Source organism: Sciurus vulgaris (genome assembly GCF_902686455.1).
Source record: "Sciurus vulgaris genome assembly, chromosome: X".
In the NCBI taxonomy this organism is placed as follows: Eukaryota; Metazoa; Chordata; class Mammalia; order Rodentia; family Sciuridae; genus Sciurus; species Sciurus vulgaris.
The window spans coordinates 73,889,842-73,909,503 of NC_136471.1; the positions used below are offsets into that span (position 1 = coordinate 73,889,842).

The 19,662-nt window shown below is 34.2% G+C and overlaps 1 protein-coding gene across 11 annotated transcripts in view; it reads left to right on the forward strand.

Moving 5' to 3' along the window:
* The window catches only part of ATRX (ATRX chromatin remodeler), a 236,556-nt gene that overhangs the window by 202,826 nt on the left and 14,068 nt on the right, over nucleotides 1–19,662 (forward strand). For all 11 annotated transcript variants that reach the window (XM_079123003.1, XM_079123002.1, XM_079123004.1 and 8 more), the window contains 2 exons: nucleotides 4,009–4,186; nucleotides 5,806–6,000. In XM_079123003.1, the coding sequence (XP_078979129.1) occupies nucleotides 4,009–4,186; nucleotides 5,806–6,000 (373 nt within the window). The remainder of the gene's footprint in view (nucleotides 1–4,008; nucleotides 4,187–5,805; nucleotides 6,001–19,662) is intronic.

Consider the following 19,662-nt stretch of genomic DNA (forward strand, 5'->3'; position numbering starts at 1 on the left):
CATACATTGCTGGGGGTGGGTTGCAACTTAGTGCAGCCACTCTGGAAAGCAGTGTGGAGATTCCTTAGAAAACTTGGACTGGAACCACCATTTGACCCAGCTATCCCACTCTTGGCCTATACCCAAAGGACTTAAAATCAGCATACTACAGAGATACAGCCACATCATTGTTCATAGCTGCTCAATTCACAATAGCTAGATTGTGGAACCAACCTAGATGCCCTTCAATTGATGAGTGGATAAAGAAACTGTGTATATATATATTCAGTTCTATATTAGGGATTAGATCCCAAAGGTTTTAGAGTTGTCAGCCAGGCACAGTTATGCACACCTATAATCCCAGCAACCCAGAGACTGAGGCAGGAAGATTGCAAGTTCAAAGCCAGCCTCAGCAACTTAATGAGACCCTGTCTTTAAAAAAAAAATGAAAAGGACAGGATGTGGCTTAGCCATTAAGCACCCCTGGGTTCAAACCCCTGCTTCCCCCTCCCCAAGAAAAAGACTTTAAACTTCTCCAAAAATGAATGAGTGTGTGTGTGTGTGTTAAACTTCATAGTTTACAACATTCTATGTTTGATCCTTTTGTATGGCCCTTTGTCATCTTTTGCTTATGTGGAATAGTTGTAAATAACAGTTGTGTTTTGGAGCAGCATTTGACCATAAACCCTTAAACAGGTCTACTAATTAAAGAAGCCAGTTTGTTCTCTGTAATGCATATATATTGTAGAAAAGTATAAATGAGAAAACAGCCAGGCATGTTGGCACACACCTGTAATCCCAGCAGCTTGGGAGTCTGAGGCAGGAGAATCCCAAGTTCAAGTCCAGCCTCAGCAACATAACAAGGCCCTAAGCAACTTTTTGAGACCCTGTCTCAAATAAAAATTAAAATTGGCCAGGGATGTGACTCAGTGTTTACGTGCCCCCTGGGTCCACTCCCTGGTACCAAAATAAATAAATAATAATAATAAAATAAAACGAACAGAAGAAAAAGAGAAGAAAACAAGCATAATCCTCCTGACCAGAGATAACCACTGTTAACATTGTGTGTTTATGTGTTCTTTTTTTAAATGCAGTTTAATTTTTATTTAATAAGGTTCTATATCCTTTTTTTCATATAACATAATGTTTCGGATTTTTTTTAATTGTAAACAAATGGGATACATGTTGTTTCTCTGTTTGTACATGGAGTAAAGGCGTACCATTTGTGTAATCATACATTTACATAGGGTAATGTTGTTTGATTCTGTTATTTTTTTCCCTTCCCCCCACCCCTCCCACCCCTCTTTTCCCTCTATACAGTCCTTCCTCCATTCTTGCCCCCCTCCCTAACCCTAACTCTAACCCTAACACTAACCCCTCCAATCCCCCATTATGTGTCATCATCCGCTTATCAGCGAGATCATTCGTCCTTTAGTTTTTTGAGATTGGTTTATCTCACTTAGCATGATATTCTCCAATTTCATCCATTTGCCTGCCTGCAAATGCCATAATTTTATCATTCTTTATGGCTGAGTAATATTCCATTGTATATATATATACCACAGCTTCTTTATCCACTCATCAATTGAAGGGCATCTAGGTTGGTTCCACAGTCTGGCTTGTGAATTGAGCAGCTATGAACATTGATGTGGCTGTATCTCTATAGTATGCTGATTTTAAGTCTTTTGGGTATATGCCAAGGAGTGGGATTTCTGGGTCAAATGGTGGTTCCATTCCAAGTTTTCTAAGGAATCTCCACACTGCTTTCCAGAGTGGCTGAACTAATTTGCACCACCACCAGCAATGTATGAGTGTACCATTCTCCGCACATCCTCACCAACACCTGTTGTTGCTTGTGTTCTTGATAATCACCATTCTAATTGGGGTGAGATGGAATCTTAGGGTAGTTTTGATTTGCATTTCTCTTATTACTAGAGATGGTGAACATTTTTTCATATATCTGTTGATTGCTTGTACATCTTCTGTGAAGTGTCTGTTCATTTTATTTTGGATTTTTAATGGCAGTGTAGACCATTAAATAGTGAATGGCCGTCCTTCCTTTCTTCCTATTTATTTTGTGGTACTGGGAGTTGAACCAAGGGTTTTGCACATGCTAAGCAAGCACTTTAGCACTGAGCTACACCACACACCCCACCAGATGGTAGTTTCTTGTGTTGTAATTTTTATTTTCAAGTTTTTGCTATTATAAAAAATATTGATGAATATATTTTCTTGGAAATTCATAATTTTCCTAGATGTGTGATTGCACTAAGTTCATATAAAACATTTATTTAGTGTCTGTTCTTTTGTTCTAGATTTTAGATTTTTCTTTAATAAACAGTATGATTGGTAAACTAAAAATAAGCCCTCATTATTTAAATTTAGTATTTCCTTGCAATCTACTGTATGGTGCTATAAATGTAATGGGTTGGCATTTTAATGTTAATTTTCTGTCATATAACTAGAAAACAGGGCTTGGTGTAAAGGGATTATGTGGTGATTATTGAGGGCTTTTCCCTGGGTTTTTCTCATTTTCATGTAAATTGCCAACAATAAACAAATCATTAAATTATTATATGGCCATCCAGTGAAATAGGTAGCTAAAGAGCATGACATTTGTCAAAAAATTTGAAGAAATGTTTGTATTGTATTCTCTATATACAGATACTGTCTTGACTTAATCAGAAGTATACGCTTAGGAGAAAAAATAACCAATAGGAAATGTACAATGATATAAATGGAGGTTGTTTCTGAGGCGTGAACCTTAAACTTTCTCTTAATCTTTTTTATACTTTCAAAAAATATTATCTTTAATCATTTTCAAATTAAATTTTCATTTCTATCAAAGTAGTATATTTACATATTTTTTTAAAAAGTGAATAGTTTTGCAAGGCTTAAAAACCAGTCCTTTGACCAACCTCTTACCACCCATGATTTCTACTTTCCAGAGGTAATTAATTTTATCGCTTGTAATTCTGGTGTTTACATATACATATCCTTTCTACAGTCTATGGTGGTTATTTACCCATACACTTCTTCCTTATTTACCAATATAATTTTCATACTGTTCACCTAAATCAGTTTTTGAAGTGTTTGCCTTATTTTGACTGTGTGAATGTTCTTAAGCCATTTAAATACCATGATTATTTTTCTTTTTATGTGTTTCTGTTTATTTTTTGCTGAAGTGATTATTTGTATTTACCATTTGCTTGATTTTCTATGTATCTGTCCCTAATTTATCCTCAAATTTTTCCATAGAAATATTTTCAGTCCTTGTGTTCTAACATGTCAGATATTCTATTAGTGTAATTTTCCTTAAATACACCTTTCATGGAGCCCTTAGTGTTCTTCGTCTTGCTTTAGCTATTTCTCTACTTCACATGTATCCTAATTTCTCTCTTTAAAATTTTTACTCTGTAATTGTTTGCATGAGTCAACCATACTACACTCAGTTCCTTAAGCGCTGTTTTTTTTTTTTTTTTTTTTTGTCTTGATCTATTGAGTGCTTATAACAGTATCTAACAACATGGACTTTCAAATTACATGTAATTTTTCTAAAATTGCTCAGAAATCAGTTTAAAAAAACACCTTTGAATATATTGTATACATACTGCCATATTCATTTTTATTCTTTTAACTTTTTTATTTTCTGGCAATAGGATCCTTTCTGAGATTATAAATCATTGTCCTGACTCCTCATATACCTTATTTTCTTCCATCATGGTGGCACATGCCTGTAATCTCAGGAGGCCGAGGCAGGAAGATCATAACTTCAAGTCTTGCCTCAATAATGTAGCAGGACCTTGCCTCAAAATAAAAAAGGGCTGGGGAAATAGCTTAGTGGTATAAAGTACCCTTAGATTCAATCCCCAGTACCAAAAAAAAAATGAAGGAAAGAAAGAAATGAATTCTCTGAACTCATGATAATACAAAAATTTTCCCTAGGATCAAAAAGTGATATAATAAGTAAAATAAAATGTATATGAAGTATTTATTACTAAAGCATTTGTTCTATATTTTCATTTTCAGAGGGCGGTTGTTTATCATTTCCACTAAAGCAGGATCTCTTGGAATTAATCTGGTAGCTGCTAATCGAGTAATTATATTTGATGCTTCTTGGAATCCATCTTATGATATCCAGAGTATATTCAGAGTTTATCGCTTTGGACAAACTAAGCCTGTTTATGTATATAGGTTCTTAGCTCAGGTAAGATTATAATTCATATTCTCTTTTTTCCTACTGATAGCTTATAGATACAGCATGTACATGTATCTGTTATAAAGAATCAAACACAGTTGAAAATATCATTCCTATAAATTAAGCAGCAGAAGGCAAATTTGGCCTCTTACAACTTTCTGTTCTGTAGTTCATTGTTTTCTATAGTGTCTGCTTTCTTGATACTTCTTGTTGTTGTTTTGTAGTACTGGGAATTGAGACCCAGTACAGGGCCTTACATGTGCTAGGCAAGCACACTCTACCATTGAACTATATCCCAAGCTTTGAGATTATTTTATATGAGTAAACAGATTTAGTATTTCCTTGCTAGCTCAGGATAGTTTAATATTCATAGTTCATTTATTTAGCATACATAGAATAATCAGTAAGTAAATCTAATTTGCTTATAGAAGAGCAGGTAGTTGTTTTTCAGTGGCCACTGGTTCTCACTTAACTTGAGAAATGTGGGTAAATAAAAAGCCCATTTATTTTACTAACAGAATCATTACAAAGAGTATTTAATACTATCTAGGTGAGACTATTAAAATTGTTTAAGTATAAAGCCAGGTATTAAAAAGCAGATACTCAAATTTAAGAAAAACAAGTAAAATCAAATAAGTAGATGCATTTTACCAGGTGTAGTGGTGCACAACTTTAATTCCAGCTAATCAGAAACCAAAGGTAAAAGTATTGCAAGTTTGGGGCCAGCCTGAGTAGCTTAGTGGGACCTTGTCTGAAATTAAAAAAATAAGAAGGACTAGGGATGTAGCTCAGTGGTACTGAATTCCTGCATTCAATCTCCAGTACTAGAAAAATAAAAATAAAAAATAAGTGGATGCATTCAGAGGTAATATAGGTTTACAGTATCAACTTGTCCTTCTAACTGGTACATCTGCTTTGGGAGCAGGTATTACCATTTTTTACCTGCCTCCAAATCTGAGCTTGTCAATTAGAGACTTACTGGTAGATCACTGCTTATTTTATCTTCATTAGTATATGATAAGATTAATAACCTCATTGTAAATACTTTGTTATTTAAATGTAGAGCTTCTTTATATTCTAGTTTATAATGCTACATATATGTAATGGATATGGTATTTTTGTTTTCTGTCCTGAGATTATAGAAAGTAACTCTTGATATAAAAATGGTTTATGGTAATTGTTGATAGCTCATTATATTCCATGAAAAAGGAATTAAACTAAATTAAAATTAAAATTAAAAGGAATTAAATTAAAGGAATTAAAATTTTGCATTCTAACTTAAGTATTCACCTAAGTCCTTATTTCATTTATCCCTTTATTTATCCTGGTAGCTCTCTGCTGTCCTACTTTCACCAAGCAAATAAATACATAAAGCAACACAGGAATGGGTTTTATTCAGATAATATGAAGTGATTACCAGTAATGTGTTTGTCTTAATTTGTCATGGCAAACTGTGCTGATCAGATGAAATCTTTGATGAATTAAACATTGCTAATTAATTTTTCTTTATGACAAATGATTACCTGGGAATTTTACCATTTCATATTAACTAGTAACCATATTTATGCATGATGAAGTTTCAGGTTTATTGAATTTTATTTATTGGTATATTGTTTCTTTTTACAAAGGGAACCATGGAAGATAAGATATATGATCGGCAAGTAACTAAGCAGTCATTATCTTTTCGAGTTGTTGATCAACAACAGGTTGAGCGCCATTTTACTATGAATGAGCTTACTGAACTTTATACCTTTGAGCCGGACTTATTAGATGACCCTAATTCAGAAAAGAAGAAGAAGAGGGATACTCCCATGCTGCCAAAGGTAAAACATATTTAAATTATTGGCTTAAAAATAGTGAACATGAATCAAGGAAGTTTTACTGTTACTCTGAATGTTGGTCATCTGATTGTGACTATATTTCAGTTTTTCAGTGAGAATAAAATTGTATTTAATAAACTTGTTTAGATGCTTGATCCATTTTCCATATAACACTGTGAAAAGATAGTGTATTTTGAAATATGTATTTTGTGCTAAGTAAAAAGTTCTGCCTCTGCCCCCAAAAATATTTGAGAGACCTTAAATGAAATAGTATGATTCTCTTTTGATAAACCTCCAGTAGAGAGCATTAATAATTCAAATAATTCCATATTATATTCTATAATTCTATCTTCTTTAACATTCTTTTCTGTCATAGAGCAAGTAAAAGTCAGTAAATACCCAACAAGTATTTCCAAAGATACTCATAGCAGATATCTTGGTATCTGCTTACTCTCTCTCTCTCTCTCTCTCTCTTTTTTTTTTTTTTTTGTTTTTTGGCACCCAGGATTGAACTCAAGGACACTCGACCACTGAGCCACATCCCCAGCCCTATTTTGTATTTTATTTAGAGAAAGGGTTTCACTGTGTTGCTTGGCACCTCGCTTTTGCTGAGGCTAGCTTTGAACTTGTAATCCTCCTGCCTCAACCTCCTGAGCCGCTGGGATTACAGGTGTGCACCACCTCACCCTGGACTACTTTCCTATTTTTACCAAGTACAGAAATATACAAAGTAACACATGACTTCATTTTTTTCAGATAAAATGAAATGATTATCAGTAAATGTAATTTTCTTAATTCGCCATGGCAAAGCGCACTGAATAGACGAAGTCTTTCATGAATTAAGCAACATCGTTAATGAGTTTTTTATGACAAATTATCGGGGACATGCAAATCTAAACTATAACAGAGATACCACTTCACACCTATTAGGATGGCTATTGTCAAAGATACAAAAGACATTAGGTGCTGGTGAGGATCTGGAGAATACTGTATACTGTTGGTGGGAATGTGAATTGTACAGCCACTAGTGAAAACGGTATGAAAGTTCTTCAGAAAATTAAAAATGGAGCTACCGTATGATTCAGCAATCTCACTTCCAGGTCTGTATCCAAAGGAATTGAAATCAGGATCTTGAAGAGATTTCTCTGAACTCCTGGGTTCATTGCAATATTAATCACAAATAGCTAAGACACGGAAACAACCTAATGTCCATCAATAGATGAATGGGTAAAGAATATGTGTTATATACATATGATGGAATATTATTCAGCCTTAAAAAGGCAAGAAATCCTTCTATTTGCAATAGCATGAATGAATCTGGAGGGCATTAAGCTAAGTGAAAAAAGAATATAGGACATAAACTATGTGATTCCACTTAATTGCAAAATCTAAAATATTCTGTTTCACAGAAGCAGAGAGGAATATGGTAGTTTCTAGGGATTAAGAGGAGGGGAAAGTGGGGAGATATTTGGTTAAAGAACACTAAGTTTGGGCTGGGGATATAGCTCAGTTGGTAGAGTGCTTGCCTTGCATGCACAAGGCCCTGGGTTCAATCCCCAGCACCGCAAAAAAAAAAAAAAAACAAACACTAAGTTTTAGTTAGGCAAGATGAGCTAGTTCTAGAGATAGTGTCTGCAGTTAATAGTACTACACTGTATACTTAAAATTTTGTCAAGAAGGTAGATCTTATGTTCTTTTATAAAAAATAGTGGGATGAAATATTTAGAGATTTTGGATATGTTTATTGCATCAATTATGGTGATAGTTTCATCATATCTCTAAACTCATTGAGTTATATACATTAACCCATTAAGTTCCAAGTTTTCAATTTTGTGAGTATTTCAACAAAATTGACACTGCATATGTAATAAATTGAAGTCAGTTGGACATGGTGGTGCACACCTATATATAATCCCAGCAATTTGGGAGACTGAGATAGGAATATTTTAATTTTGAGGCCAGTCTCAGCAACTTGGGGAGACCCTGCCTGATAAAAACAAAAAGGACTGGGAATGTAGCTTAGTGGAAAGCACCCCTGGGTTCAGTTTCCTGTACCGAACAAAAGCCAGAACTCATAATCTGTAGATTATATATTAGTATTAATATTAGTATAATTTTTGTATAATTATGTTATTACTACCATATTTAAGTTTTTGTAGGTATTCCACATTTGGAATAGTGTGACAAAATGTGTTAAATTTTTATAGTTTTTATATGTCAAAAATTATGAAGTTGTAGAACTTAATTGAAAATAATTTTTACTTAAATTCTCTATAATATTAAAAGCTTTTAAAATATTTTCACTGTTACCTTAGTTGATCATTGAAATATCTTATTAGTCAATAATTTGTTGAATTAACATTATAATTCAAATTTCCTTACTATAAACATTAATGTTGTTTCTTGCATTGTTACATTGCTAGAGGCAAATAATTGTTTACTCAGCTTTTTGAAAACAAATCAGCATATAAAATAATACTAATTTTTCAATGCTTCTCACTATGATAAAGACTTTTTCACTTGGAAAAGGACCCTTAGAGATAATCTAGTAATGCCCTCTGGTTTTATAGATGGGGAAAGTTTGGATCAGAGACAATGACTTACCACAGTTTTCAGCTAGTGAGTGGCAGAGCCAGGACTAATATCTACATCCATATTCTGGTACATTTTTTGGATAAGGAATTGTTATTTAATAGTAATGTAGCAGGTAAAGATACTTCTAAGTAAAATGGCAGTTGTGTGTTTATTTTATTAAATTTGATATGATGGTAGATATACTTTTGACCCTTTTGAACATAGAATAAAATCTACATGTTATTCTTATTTAAATAAAGATATTACTTATTTAAACTTATTCCCATTATCTAAAAGCCATATTGGGGGTATGGTGCTTTTCTAGTTGTTTTGGTTTCAAATTGAAGCACTTAATGTTCTGTGCCACTGTTAAAAGAAATGTAGTTACTTGGGTATCCAGTCAATTCATCAAAGTCATTTAAGTCACTTGTAAAAATAACATTCTCAAAAGTAGGGGCCAAGGGTATATTACACTGTTGGAGAGCTTGCTGAGTGTGGGCAAAGGCCCTGTGTTTGATCCCCAGCACTGCAAATGAAATGAAGTTCCATAGTATTTCAGAGTGGCTAGTGAAACCTAACTAGCCTAGCCCTGTTAGAAACTCAGTAGTGTATTAGCTCTTAATGCAGTTGGACACATTTAATTAAAACATATAGGAATAGAAATAAATGTTTTTCTAATGCTAATATGTAGCATTTTAAAAATATTTTAATTTTGTATATGTAAGCAAATATTTTGTTTTTCTAATCAATGAACTTAAAGTTAACAGAACATTTAGGAAAGCATTTTGTTTGTTTGTTCATTCTTATGCTGGGCATCAAACTTAGGGCCTCCAGCATGCTATGCAACTAGTCTACCACTGACCTATATCCCCAACCCAAGAGTTTATCTTTGTGACAACTGCTATGAAGTCCATTGGACAACAACTTAGGTCCACTTGAGGCTTAATTTGACCAATTTTTCTGTTAGTTTAAATATACTTTAATAAAAAGTATCTTTTCAGTATTCATGTTATGAAATATTAAATTGATAATTTGACTTTATTAATTATATCACAGAATGTGATTAAGTTTCTTGAATGGTCTGAGAAATTCCCTGTGCAGAAACAGATTCAATTGTATACCTTTAAATGTATACAAACACAAATGGAATCATACAATGCATACTCTTCTACAGCTTTTTTCACCTAGATGTATTTTAAACATGTTACTGTATTGGTACATACACTGCCTTTTAAAAAATACTGCATAGTTACTACTTAATTTTTCTATTAACTTTTGTATCCACATCACCTTTCATAATTTTAAATGGCAAGAAGTATTCTTTTCAGGATTTGTACCTATTTTTATCATTTTAAAAAATAGTGAAGTTCCCCTCTTTGAGAAATATGTATGTGTAACATACTTCCTAAAATTATGCTTAAATTTAAACCCAGCTTTTTAAAGAAATAGCTCATGGTTAGTAATTTTCCAATAGGAAGCAAACATTCCAATTAAAGGGAAAATTGCTTTAAATTTATTCACTATATGGTGGATTTCTAGTTATAGGAAAAATGTTTAATTGGATAAGCATTTATTATTTGCTGACTTTGAAAGGGACTATGAGGATATGGTGAGAAGAATAAAACATTGTGCTTTAAAAAAGAGTTTAAAAATTCCCTAGGAAGTACAATTTAATTATTATGCACTCTCTGGAAAGAAACCATCCGTTATTTGTAATTGGAGCTCTGAGTCTTCAAAGGTATCCTGCTTTACATACTTGCTTTTAGTGCTTTGCCAAAGAGCAAAAAGGAAAAGAAAGTCAAATGCCATTTTTTTAATGGCTGGCCCATAATTTCCCCCTATTCCTTTTCCCAGTTTCTAAAGTCCCTCCTTGGTTTACCACCTTGCTTTGCTAGCTTGGACCCCATCTTTTTAATTAAAAATTGATACATAAAATTACAAAGTATATCGTAAGCATTCATGAAATCATTATTGTCTTAGTCTATTCAGGCTGCTATTACAAATATGCCATAAACTAGCTATCTGTAAAAAGAAATATTTGTTTCTCATAGTTCTAGAGGCTGAGAAGTCCAAGAACAAGGTACCAGATTCAGTGTCTGGTGATCAAATGCCATATTAACACAAAGTGCTTCAACTGTCCCACAATTCTTGAAAAAAGGAAAATTATACTTAAATTGCTAATTTCTTTTGGTGTTTCATACTCTGAGCTATACAATTTATTCAGATTACCTCCCTCAATCCAGTAGCAACTGAAAACCAGGTAATGTTGTTTTCATTATCAAGATGAGGAAATTAAGGCTGGAGAGTTACGTAACTTACTCAAGTTTATACACTTAAGTTGTGTTAAAGCTGGCCTCGGTCTGCTGAATTCAGAAAGCAAGTACTCTGGGACTGGGGAAGTAGCACAGTTGCTGAGCATTTGCCTAGTGCTTGTGAAGCCAAGGGTTCCATCCCAGTGTTGGGAGTGGAGTGTGTACTCTTAATCATTATAGTTTATTGCCACGCAAACAAAGATCACGAAGTTATTTCCAGTGACTGGAGATATAGCTTAGTGGTAGAGCACTTGATTAGCATGCATGAGGCCCTTGGTTAAATCCCCAGATCTGGGGGGAAAAAGTTATTTCCAAGTATGAGAAACAAGGCAAAATAGTTTTAAGAAAAATTATAACATACCATGTTACCTTTCTAATTATCACAGTAACTAAAAACTGTAAGGAATCTATAAGGCTTAGGATGTATGTGAGATTTAACTGAAGGAGAGATAGTCCAGTTGGGGAGAGAAAGTAAAAACAAAAGAATTCTTCTTAAAAACAAAAGAATGAATGGTTGATGTGATTAGCACTATGTTTGCTATAATAGATAGGAAAGGAGGATATAGCTTTCAGGTTCATTTTAAAGTTTTTTTAGTTGTAGATGGACAAAATACCTTTAACATTTTTATTTATTTTTTAACGTGGTGCTGAGGATCAAACCCAGTGCCTCATACGTACTAGGCAAGCATTCTACCATTGAGCTGCAACCCCAGCCCTCAAGTTTTGATGAAATAAATCAGAGAAGTTGGCCCATAAAAGATGATTATCATTTAATTGAATTAAGGGAAGAAGAATGAGATATAAACAACTGGTTAGAGAGTTTGTACAGAAAAAGTAAGGTCTTAGGCTTAAGGGCTGAAGAATAAATGGGTCTGACGAAGAGTTCACATTGGATGAGTGGTGTGGGGCCAGCTATGAGAGCCATGAAAGGCAAACAGAGGCATTTGAATTTAAAATAGTATAGTATTCACTGTAAGTTCTTGAATGAGACTGTGGTATGATGAATGTGGGGTTTTGCATCATTAACCTGGCAGTAAATTTTAAGTCCTTTGGGTATAAATCGAGGAGTGGGATAACTGGGTCAAATGGTGCTCCATACTGCTTTCCAGAGTTGCAGTCCCACTAGCAATGTGTGAGTGTACCTTTTTCCCTACATCCTTGCCAACATTTATTGTTACTTGTATTCTTGATAATGTCATTTTAACTGTAGTGAGATGAAGTCTCAGCGTAGTTTTAATTTGTATTTCTCTGATTGCTAGAAATGTTGAACATTTTTTCATATATTTGTCGACCATTCATATTTCTCTTTTTGTGAAATGTCTGTTCAGATCCTTTGGCCATTTATTTATTGGGTTATTTGTTTTGCGGTTTTGGTGTTAAGTTTTTGAGTTCTTTATATTTCCTGGAGATTAATGCTCTGTCTGAGGTGCAGGAGGCAAACATTTTCTCCCATTCTGTAGGCTCTCTCTTCATGTTTTTGATTGTTGCCTTTGCTTTCTTTGAAGAAGCTTTTTAGATTTATGTCATCCCATTTATTGATTGTTGATTTTACTTCTTGTGCTTCAGGAGTCTTGGTGAGAAATCCAGTTCCAAAACCGACATGATGGAGGGTTGAGTCTACTTTTTCTTCTAGCATGCACAGGGTCTCTGGTCTAATGCCTAGCTCCTTGATCCACTTTGAGTTGGGTTTTGTGCAGGGTGAGAGATAGGGCTCTAATTTCATTCTACTGCATATGAATTTCCAGTTTTCCCAGCACCATTTGTTGAAGATAGCCTGGCAGGAATTTTTAATATGAGAACATATAATAGGATGAAAATTGTGGGATAAATCAGACATATCTTGAAAATGGATGGTAAACTCAATAATTGGTGATCGGTTGTAGCTCTCAAATGTGTAGAGAGAGAAATTTTCAACCTAAATAATGAAGCCTATTTATTCATTAATTGACTAAAAGTGTTTAAGGGTGCCTGTGATATGCCTTGATGGTTGCCAGGGTTACATTTATAAATAAAACTAGGATCCTACTCTCAGGAAACCTATAGTTTAATACACTTACCTTAAGCAAATATATATAATAAAAGTTATGTGTCCTATAATAGGAATTTGTACAGGCACCAAAAAGGGAATATTAATTTTTTTCTTGGAAGACTTGATGATGAGAACTTGATACTTAAGAGGGCTTGAACAGATGTTGAAAATAGAAGTAGATACCCTATTTGCATTGCTAAGAGGGCAAAAGAGGAGCAGGAAACATCACCCATAAAACAGCATGACAAATTTGAGGAGCCTCAAGTGATTAAAAATATATAAGAATGTCAGAAAATAGTGATAGTGTAGGGGTAGGCATGGGAAGAGGTGAGAGAAAAGACTGAAAAGTAGATGGAAATCACATCATAGAGAATTTGGAGCCAGATGTGGTAGCACACACCTGTAATCCCAGCTCCTGGGGAAGCTGAGCCTGAATTATTTAGAGTTCAAACCCAGTCTGGGCAACACAACATGAGCCTTTAAAAAAATAAAAAGGAGTTTTGTACATTGTGTTATATAGGCCATGGGATCTCTTTGGGAATTGTAAACAAGAGACATTGGATTTACATTTTATAAATATCATTTTGTGTAGCATTGTGGAAAATGGAGTGGAAAAGAGAAAAATGAATGTTATAATATGATTTTAAAGATGATTCAGGTGGGAGAGATAATGGCAGTCTTAAATCAGGAGCTAGTGCTGGGAATCTATTGATATAGGTATTCAATAAAGGTTAACTTTCTTTCCTAGATTGATATTTAGAATTTCATTTAACTTTGCCAAACTCTCTATTCTTTTAATAGAATTTGAAAATCAGTTATCTGTAATGGGTACAAGTGTGTGTTTTGATATTTGTTGCAAAGGGATTTCTTGGTCTTTGATCCTGCTTTTATTTCAAAGTTGGTTCCTATTATTAGAGTGCAATTGCAAACCCCTTCCTTTTATTTTAATTTTTAAGATGAATGACTGATTAAAAATGATATATTTTAATTCCCCTGTCCCGTTCCTATTATCTAAATGGCAATTAAATTGCATGCCTTTTATGTTACTTTTCTTTGTCTTTGAAAGCACGCACTTTGAATTTACTTGATATGTGATTATTTTCTCTTTCTGCTTCATTATTTCTTTATTATATCATCTGTTCCTGTATTTCTAGTCTTTGAGTTTCTTTTACTCTTCCACTTCCTAATCAGGTTAAATATCAGAGACTTAACTTATTAGTCACTTGAGTTTTTCAAATTATTTTTAATCTTCACAACTCTTTAAATACATGAACTATAGTTTTTGCTCCTCCTTTATTATCCCATAGTGAATAATACAATATGGGGGCACTTTGACCATTTTGAATTTCTTTATAGTGATATTTAACTGGACTTGTATCATTCTTTAATAATCTATACATCATTGAAAGGCAACGTCGGAATTATTTTGCAAGCAGTGTAATTGAAATGAAGAATGGTTAGTCTGTTATAGTGGTTTTATGAAAGGAAGAAAGTTGAAGTTTAAATTGTATCTTTTCATTCTTTCCTAAATCTGCCTTTGGAGTTAGCTTCATTCATTGTCCCACTCTATTACTTATATGTTTTCTTAAATAAATCTCCCCATTGGAGTCTTAATTGTTGTAGCTAATGATGATTTTTCCCATTTTGAAATAGAGCAGTCTTATAGTCTTGTGAGTCTATTATTTTAGTAAATTGACTTCAGGGTCTCCTGAATCATGTTTACCAAGTGTCTCCTGCATCTCTTAGTTTTTCAAGTTTATGTTTCTGGGCCATTTTGAAACTTCAGCTAACTTGCAATTCATTTAACACAAGTTTCTAGCAGTAATTGTTGACTGATTCTTAATTATTCGTTTTTAAATATTAAAGTAGTATCTAGCCTTCATTAACATTTATATAAATGTTGCTTGGGAGACTGCCTTTTCTGATAATAAAATTATAAATTACATAGATATCAGAGATAAAAAATTTTGGTCATGGTCATGTTTTATAATATGCTTAAGTGGGTGTTTTGTTCCTCTTAAGTACAGTGTACACAGCCTAAGCTCTATACCCTTTATTAAGAAAATAAAAGCCAGCAAAACTGGCATAGAAAAATTTTTGCCCTTTCCTCTTCCAGCAGTGTACTACTTATGTCTTTTTAAATGTGAACTGCTTATTGCTAATTACAGGGAGAACAAAATGGGATTTAAACTAAAATACCCTAAATGAGGCTTTAGGTTTGCTTTCTCCACCCTGATTTTGTATACAATTTTCTCTCCTTGTCTTTAGTCTTTTATTCAAACTTCAATACCTCAAAACACAGTTTCCTGAACAGAGATGTTATTGTGTAGTTTTATTAGCCAGTGGGTATAATATAAGGTTTTACCTTAGTCATTCTTAAAACTAGTATGAAATGTACCCCATTTAAATAATTTGATATGAAGTATGAAATAGCTAATCAACCTATCTCAGGAACTTTCTTCAGACTAGCATACATTTACTTTCAAGAATAAAGGTTCAAAAGGACCCATTTAATTATAGGACAAGTGTTAGTAACCTATGACATATGAACCACATGGTGGCACATGGACCCAATTTTTGTTGACATTTACTTCTAAGAAGTCATACTCATAATTAAAATATGAGGTTTCATGTCATTACTACTTCTTGCCTCTTTTCTCACAAGTTTAATGTTTGTTTATTAAAATAAATTCTAGTAATATTCCCATATTTGTATTTACTAGTATAAAAATCATTATTCATGTGAATAATAGATGACCAGAAAATACAATAAACTTCAGAGAAATGGTTTTAAATCTACCATTACTTTATAGGTTGTTAAAGTGTCTCCTATTTTAGTGTTTGCTGGGATGATGATGCCAAATGATAAGAACTGTTGGTTTACGCCTTTTTTCCCCCAGGTAACCTGCCGAACACCTTTTACGATGTAATCTTAGGCAAGCCATATGAACTTTTTAGCTTCGCTTTCCTCCAGAATATAATAATACCTACCTCACAGAAGTGAAGTATGTAGCACATAGTAATTGCTCATGTTTACTCTTTTTGCTATTAATATTTCTTTTATACTAGGTTCATTTCTCTGAAAGCAGTATGGAATTGAATATTCTTTGAACTTCAGAGGAGTCATAGGCAGTCCTGATCTTTTGGACATATGACAGTTTAGTAGAAGATTAAAAACATTCAGTTGCTGGAGGAAATAATCTTAGCTAGACTTTAGAAGAGACAGGCATTTGAGGCTTGGACGCCCCTAGAGATCAATTATATTTGGTTGGGAATATGATAATGTTTAAATATTAAACATTAATATTTAATGTTAAATATTGGCAATCACTCCCAGTATAGTTAGCACTCAGTTACCGAAGAATGAATACTCCTCCCAATATTCAAGGTGTTTTTTTTTTCTGCCTTAAATAATATAGACAACTTTAGAAGAATTATCTACCTTATAACTGGCTAATGTCTCTGTAGTAATTTTTAAAAGTGGAGGAGTACTTCTACTGCCCCTCCACACACCTAACAATAAATATTTAATAGACTGGCCATGCTTAGATTATAGAGCTGTTTTGTAAGGAACCAAGGTCACCAAGTCTTTTAGGAAAATCATTTAGGTTACAGAAACCGTGGTACCAATGATGCCCCTAGGTGGCAGCCTCCCATACCATGGCCAGATGTCTTATAAATAATTGCCAGCAGAAGCATCAGAATTTATAAGATAGCCTTGGGCTGGGGTTGCAGCTCAGTGGTAGAGCGCTTGCCTAGCATGCATGGCACACTGGGTTCAGTTCTCAGCACTGTATATAAATTTTTAAAAAAAGGTCTGTTGACAACTAAAAAATATTTAAGTGTGTGTGTGAGAGAGAGGGAGTGAGTGATAGCCTTGCTGACCAAGTTGGGGATGATACACAAGGTTCTGTTGGTTTAGTTTCCTTATGGAGACTTTAGGACACCTGAAGTATTTGCTACCAAGATCATGGAAATCCTGACCTTTAAAATACCAGCTTTGTATTTAGTAAATGCTCATTTCTTAAGTGAATTAAGTGGTAGAAGCCTTTTCTACTACATAGGCAAATTAAAATATTTATCTGTTCCCTCTAGACTCTAAAGTCTATATGAGGGCAGGGCATATACCATTGTGTCTTTATCACAGTGTTCAGAGCACATGACACAATATGCAGTGTTGCTCATGAGTAAGTATCCAGTGAAAATGTATCACATGAACAATGAATTTCTGCCCTAAAATCACAAGCAGATTGTTGTAAAGTGATAGATGATATGCCTTTAAAATAGTGGTTTTTCTCCTTTGTAGTCCTTGGACTAACCAGTATCAGAATCACCAGGGGACTTGATAAAGTGCGAAGTGCCAGTTCCTGGCTTCACCTTTTTTTTTTTTTTTTGTACTGATGATTGAACTCAGGAGCACTTTACTACTGAGCTACATCCCCAGATCTTTTATGTGTATTTTGAAATAGGGTTTTACTAAGTTGCTGAGGCTAGCCTCAAAAGTGCTCTAGAGTCTCTGGGGTTACAGGTATGCATGTGTCACCACACTGGGCAGATTTCTAGCTTCATCTAAGAACTTCTGGATGTGGACCCAGAGGGAATCGTTATTTTTAACAGTGTCAGTACTGGGATATATACAGGGTATTATAACAACATGATTTTTCTCTACAATTGCTATTAGCTCTAACTTTGAGTTAAAAATAATAAAAAGTGGGACTGGGAATGTGGCTCCATGGCAGAGAGCTTGCCTAGCATGCGTGAGGACTTGCATTCAACCCCTAGCACATCATCATCATCATCATTGTCTACATCATTATGTAGCTAACATTTATGGAGGTTTTTTTTATGCCAGGCACTGTGCTAACAGGTTTTCTAGCATTACTTCATTTAATGCTAGCCACCTTACAAAGTAGCTACAATTTACTTCTGTTTTTCTAGATGGTGAAATTATAGCATAGAGATGTCACACAGCTAATAAGTGGTGGTACCTGCATTGCATTTGAACTCAGTGCCATGACCATACACTGTAACCACTACACTATATTGTACTGAATTAACTATATGATTAAACTTGTCAAATAAGTAAATTGAATCACTCTTCTGTTATATGACTGTATCCTTCTTCATTAGTACTGTGGGTTTATGGAAAGATTTGTTCAATGTTCAAGGTATGTAATGTTGGAAAGTAGGTTTCATCCTTTAGTCACTACAAATTCCTAGGGTGGCAAAGTTAATCCTAGTCCTCCTTAATTACTTTTCATGCCAAATTTATTGATTTCAACCCTAAGTCGTTATACCTTAATAGTTAAGAACAGGGCCCTTGGCCTTGGGTTGTAGCTCAGTGGTAGAGCATTTGCCTTGCAAGTGTGAGGCACTGGGTTTGATCCTCAGCACCATGTAAAAATAAATAAGTAAATAAAGATATTGTGTCCATTTGCAGCTAGAAAATATTTTTTAAAATGAACAGGGCCCCAGGGCAAGATTACCTGGGTTTGATTCTTGACCCTAGTCAAGATATTTGACTTCTCTGTGCCCCAGTTTCTTCATCTATAATTCTGAGAAACTTATGTCCACTCTTCAAAATGTCAACCTTTCCACTTTTATTTTCATCTTTGTGACCATGAATTATCTGAATACCTGCTCTTTTTGGTCATTTTTGTGGTGCTTGGGTTCAAACCCAGGGCCTCATACATACTCATGCACACTCTGTCACTGAGCTACTGAGCTACACTCCAGCTTTCTTTTTCTTTTAGCCTCCATGCCTTTTTTTAGTACCAGAGATTGAACCCAGGAGTACTTAACCACTGAGCCACATCCCAGCCCTTTTTATTTTTTATTTAGAGACAGGTTCTTGCTAAGTTGCTTAAGGCCTTTGCTAAGTTGTTGAGACTGGCTTTGAACTTGCCATTCCCCTCCCTCAGCCTACTGATCTACTGAGATTATAGGTATGTGCTTCTGTGCCTGGCTAGCCTTCATATCTTTTAACTTTTCATTTTTATTCCTATTTCTTTATATTTTTCTACTGTCTTCTGGAAGAGCACCTTAGTCTGATCTTACGGTTCACTAAAGTTATTCTTCAGTGGTATCCTTCTCACTGTTTGTACTATCCATTCAGTTATTTCAACTGTTATTTTTTATCCCTAATATTCATTTGATGTTTTAAATATTTTTTTGTGAATTTCATATTGGTAATATTTTCATAACTGATTAACTGATTAATAACTGATGAACATAGCATGTGTTGCTAGTTGTTACTCCAAGGATGTGTCTGTAAGCTTCTGAAATTCATATTTCCTTTTCCCTTCTTTATTTTCTATAGGGTTCTTTTTGAGAGACAGTGCCAGCAGCCCATGTTTGTTCACTATCTTGGACATCTGATCTATAATAGATCTTTTTTTTTGGGAGGGATGGGTATGGGGGATAGAACCCAGGCCACTTAACCACTGAGCCAAACGTCAGGCCCTTTTAATTTTTTTGAGACAGGGACTTACTGATTTGTTTAGGGCTTCACTAAGTTACTGAGGCGGATCTTGAACTTGTAATCCTCTTGCCTCAGACTCCTGAGTCACTGGGTTTATAGACATGCTGTTGTGCCTCAGCATCATTAGGAGCAAAGATAGCATTCAGAAAGAAAAGGAAAAGAAACAAGGCCCTTTATCTTTACATAATAGTAAGAATCAACAAATCACTTTCTGTCTGTGTCTCAATCTCTTGTATTAGGAGAGCAACAAATTAACTTGTTTAAAGTTC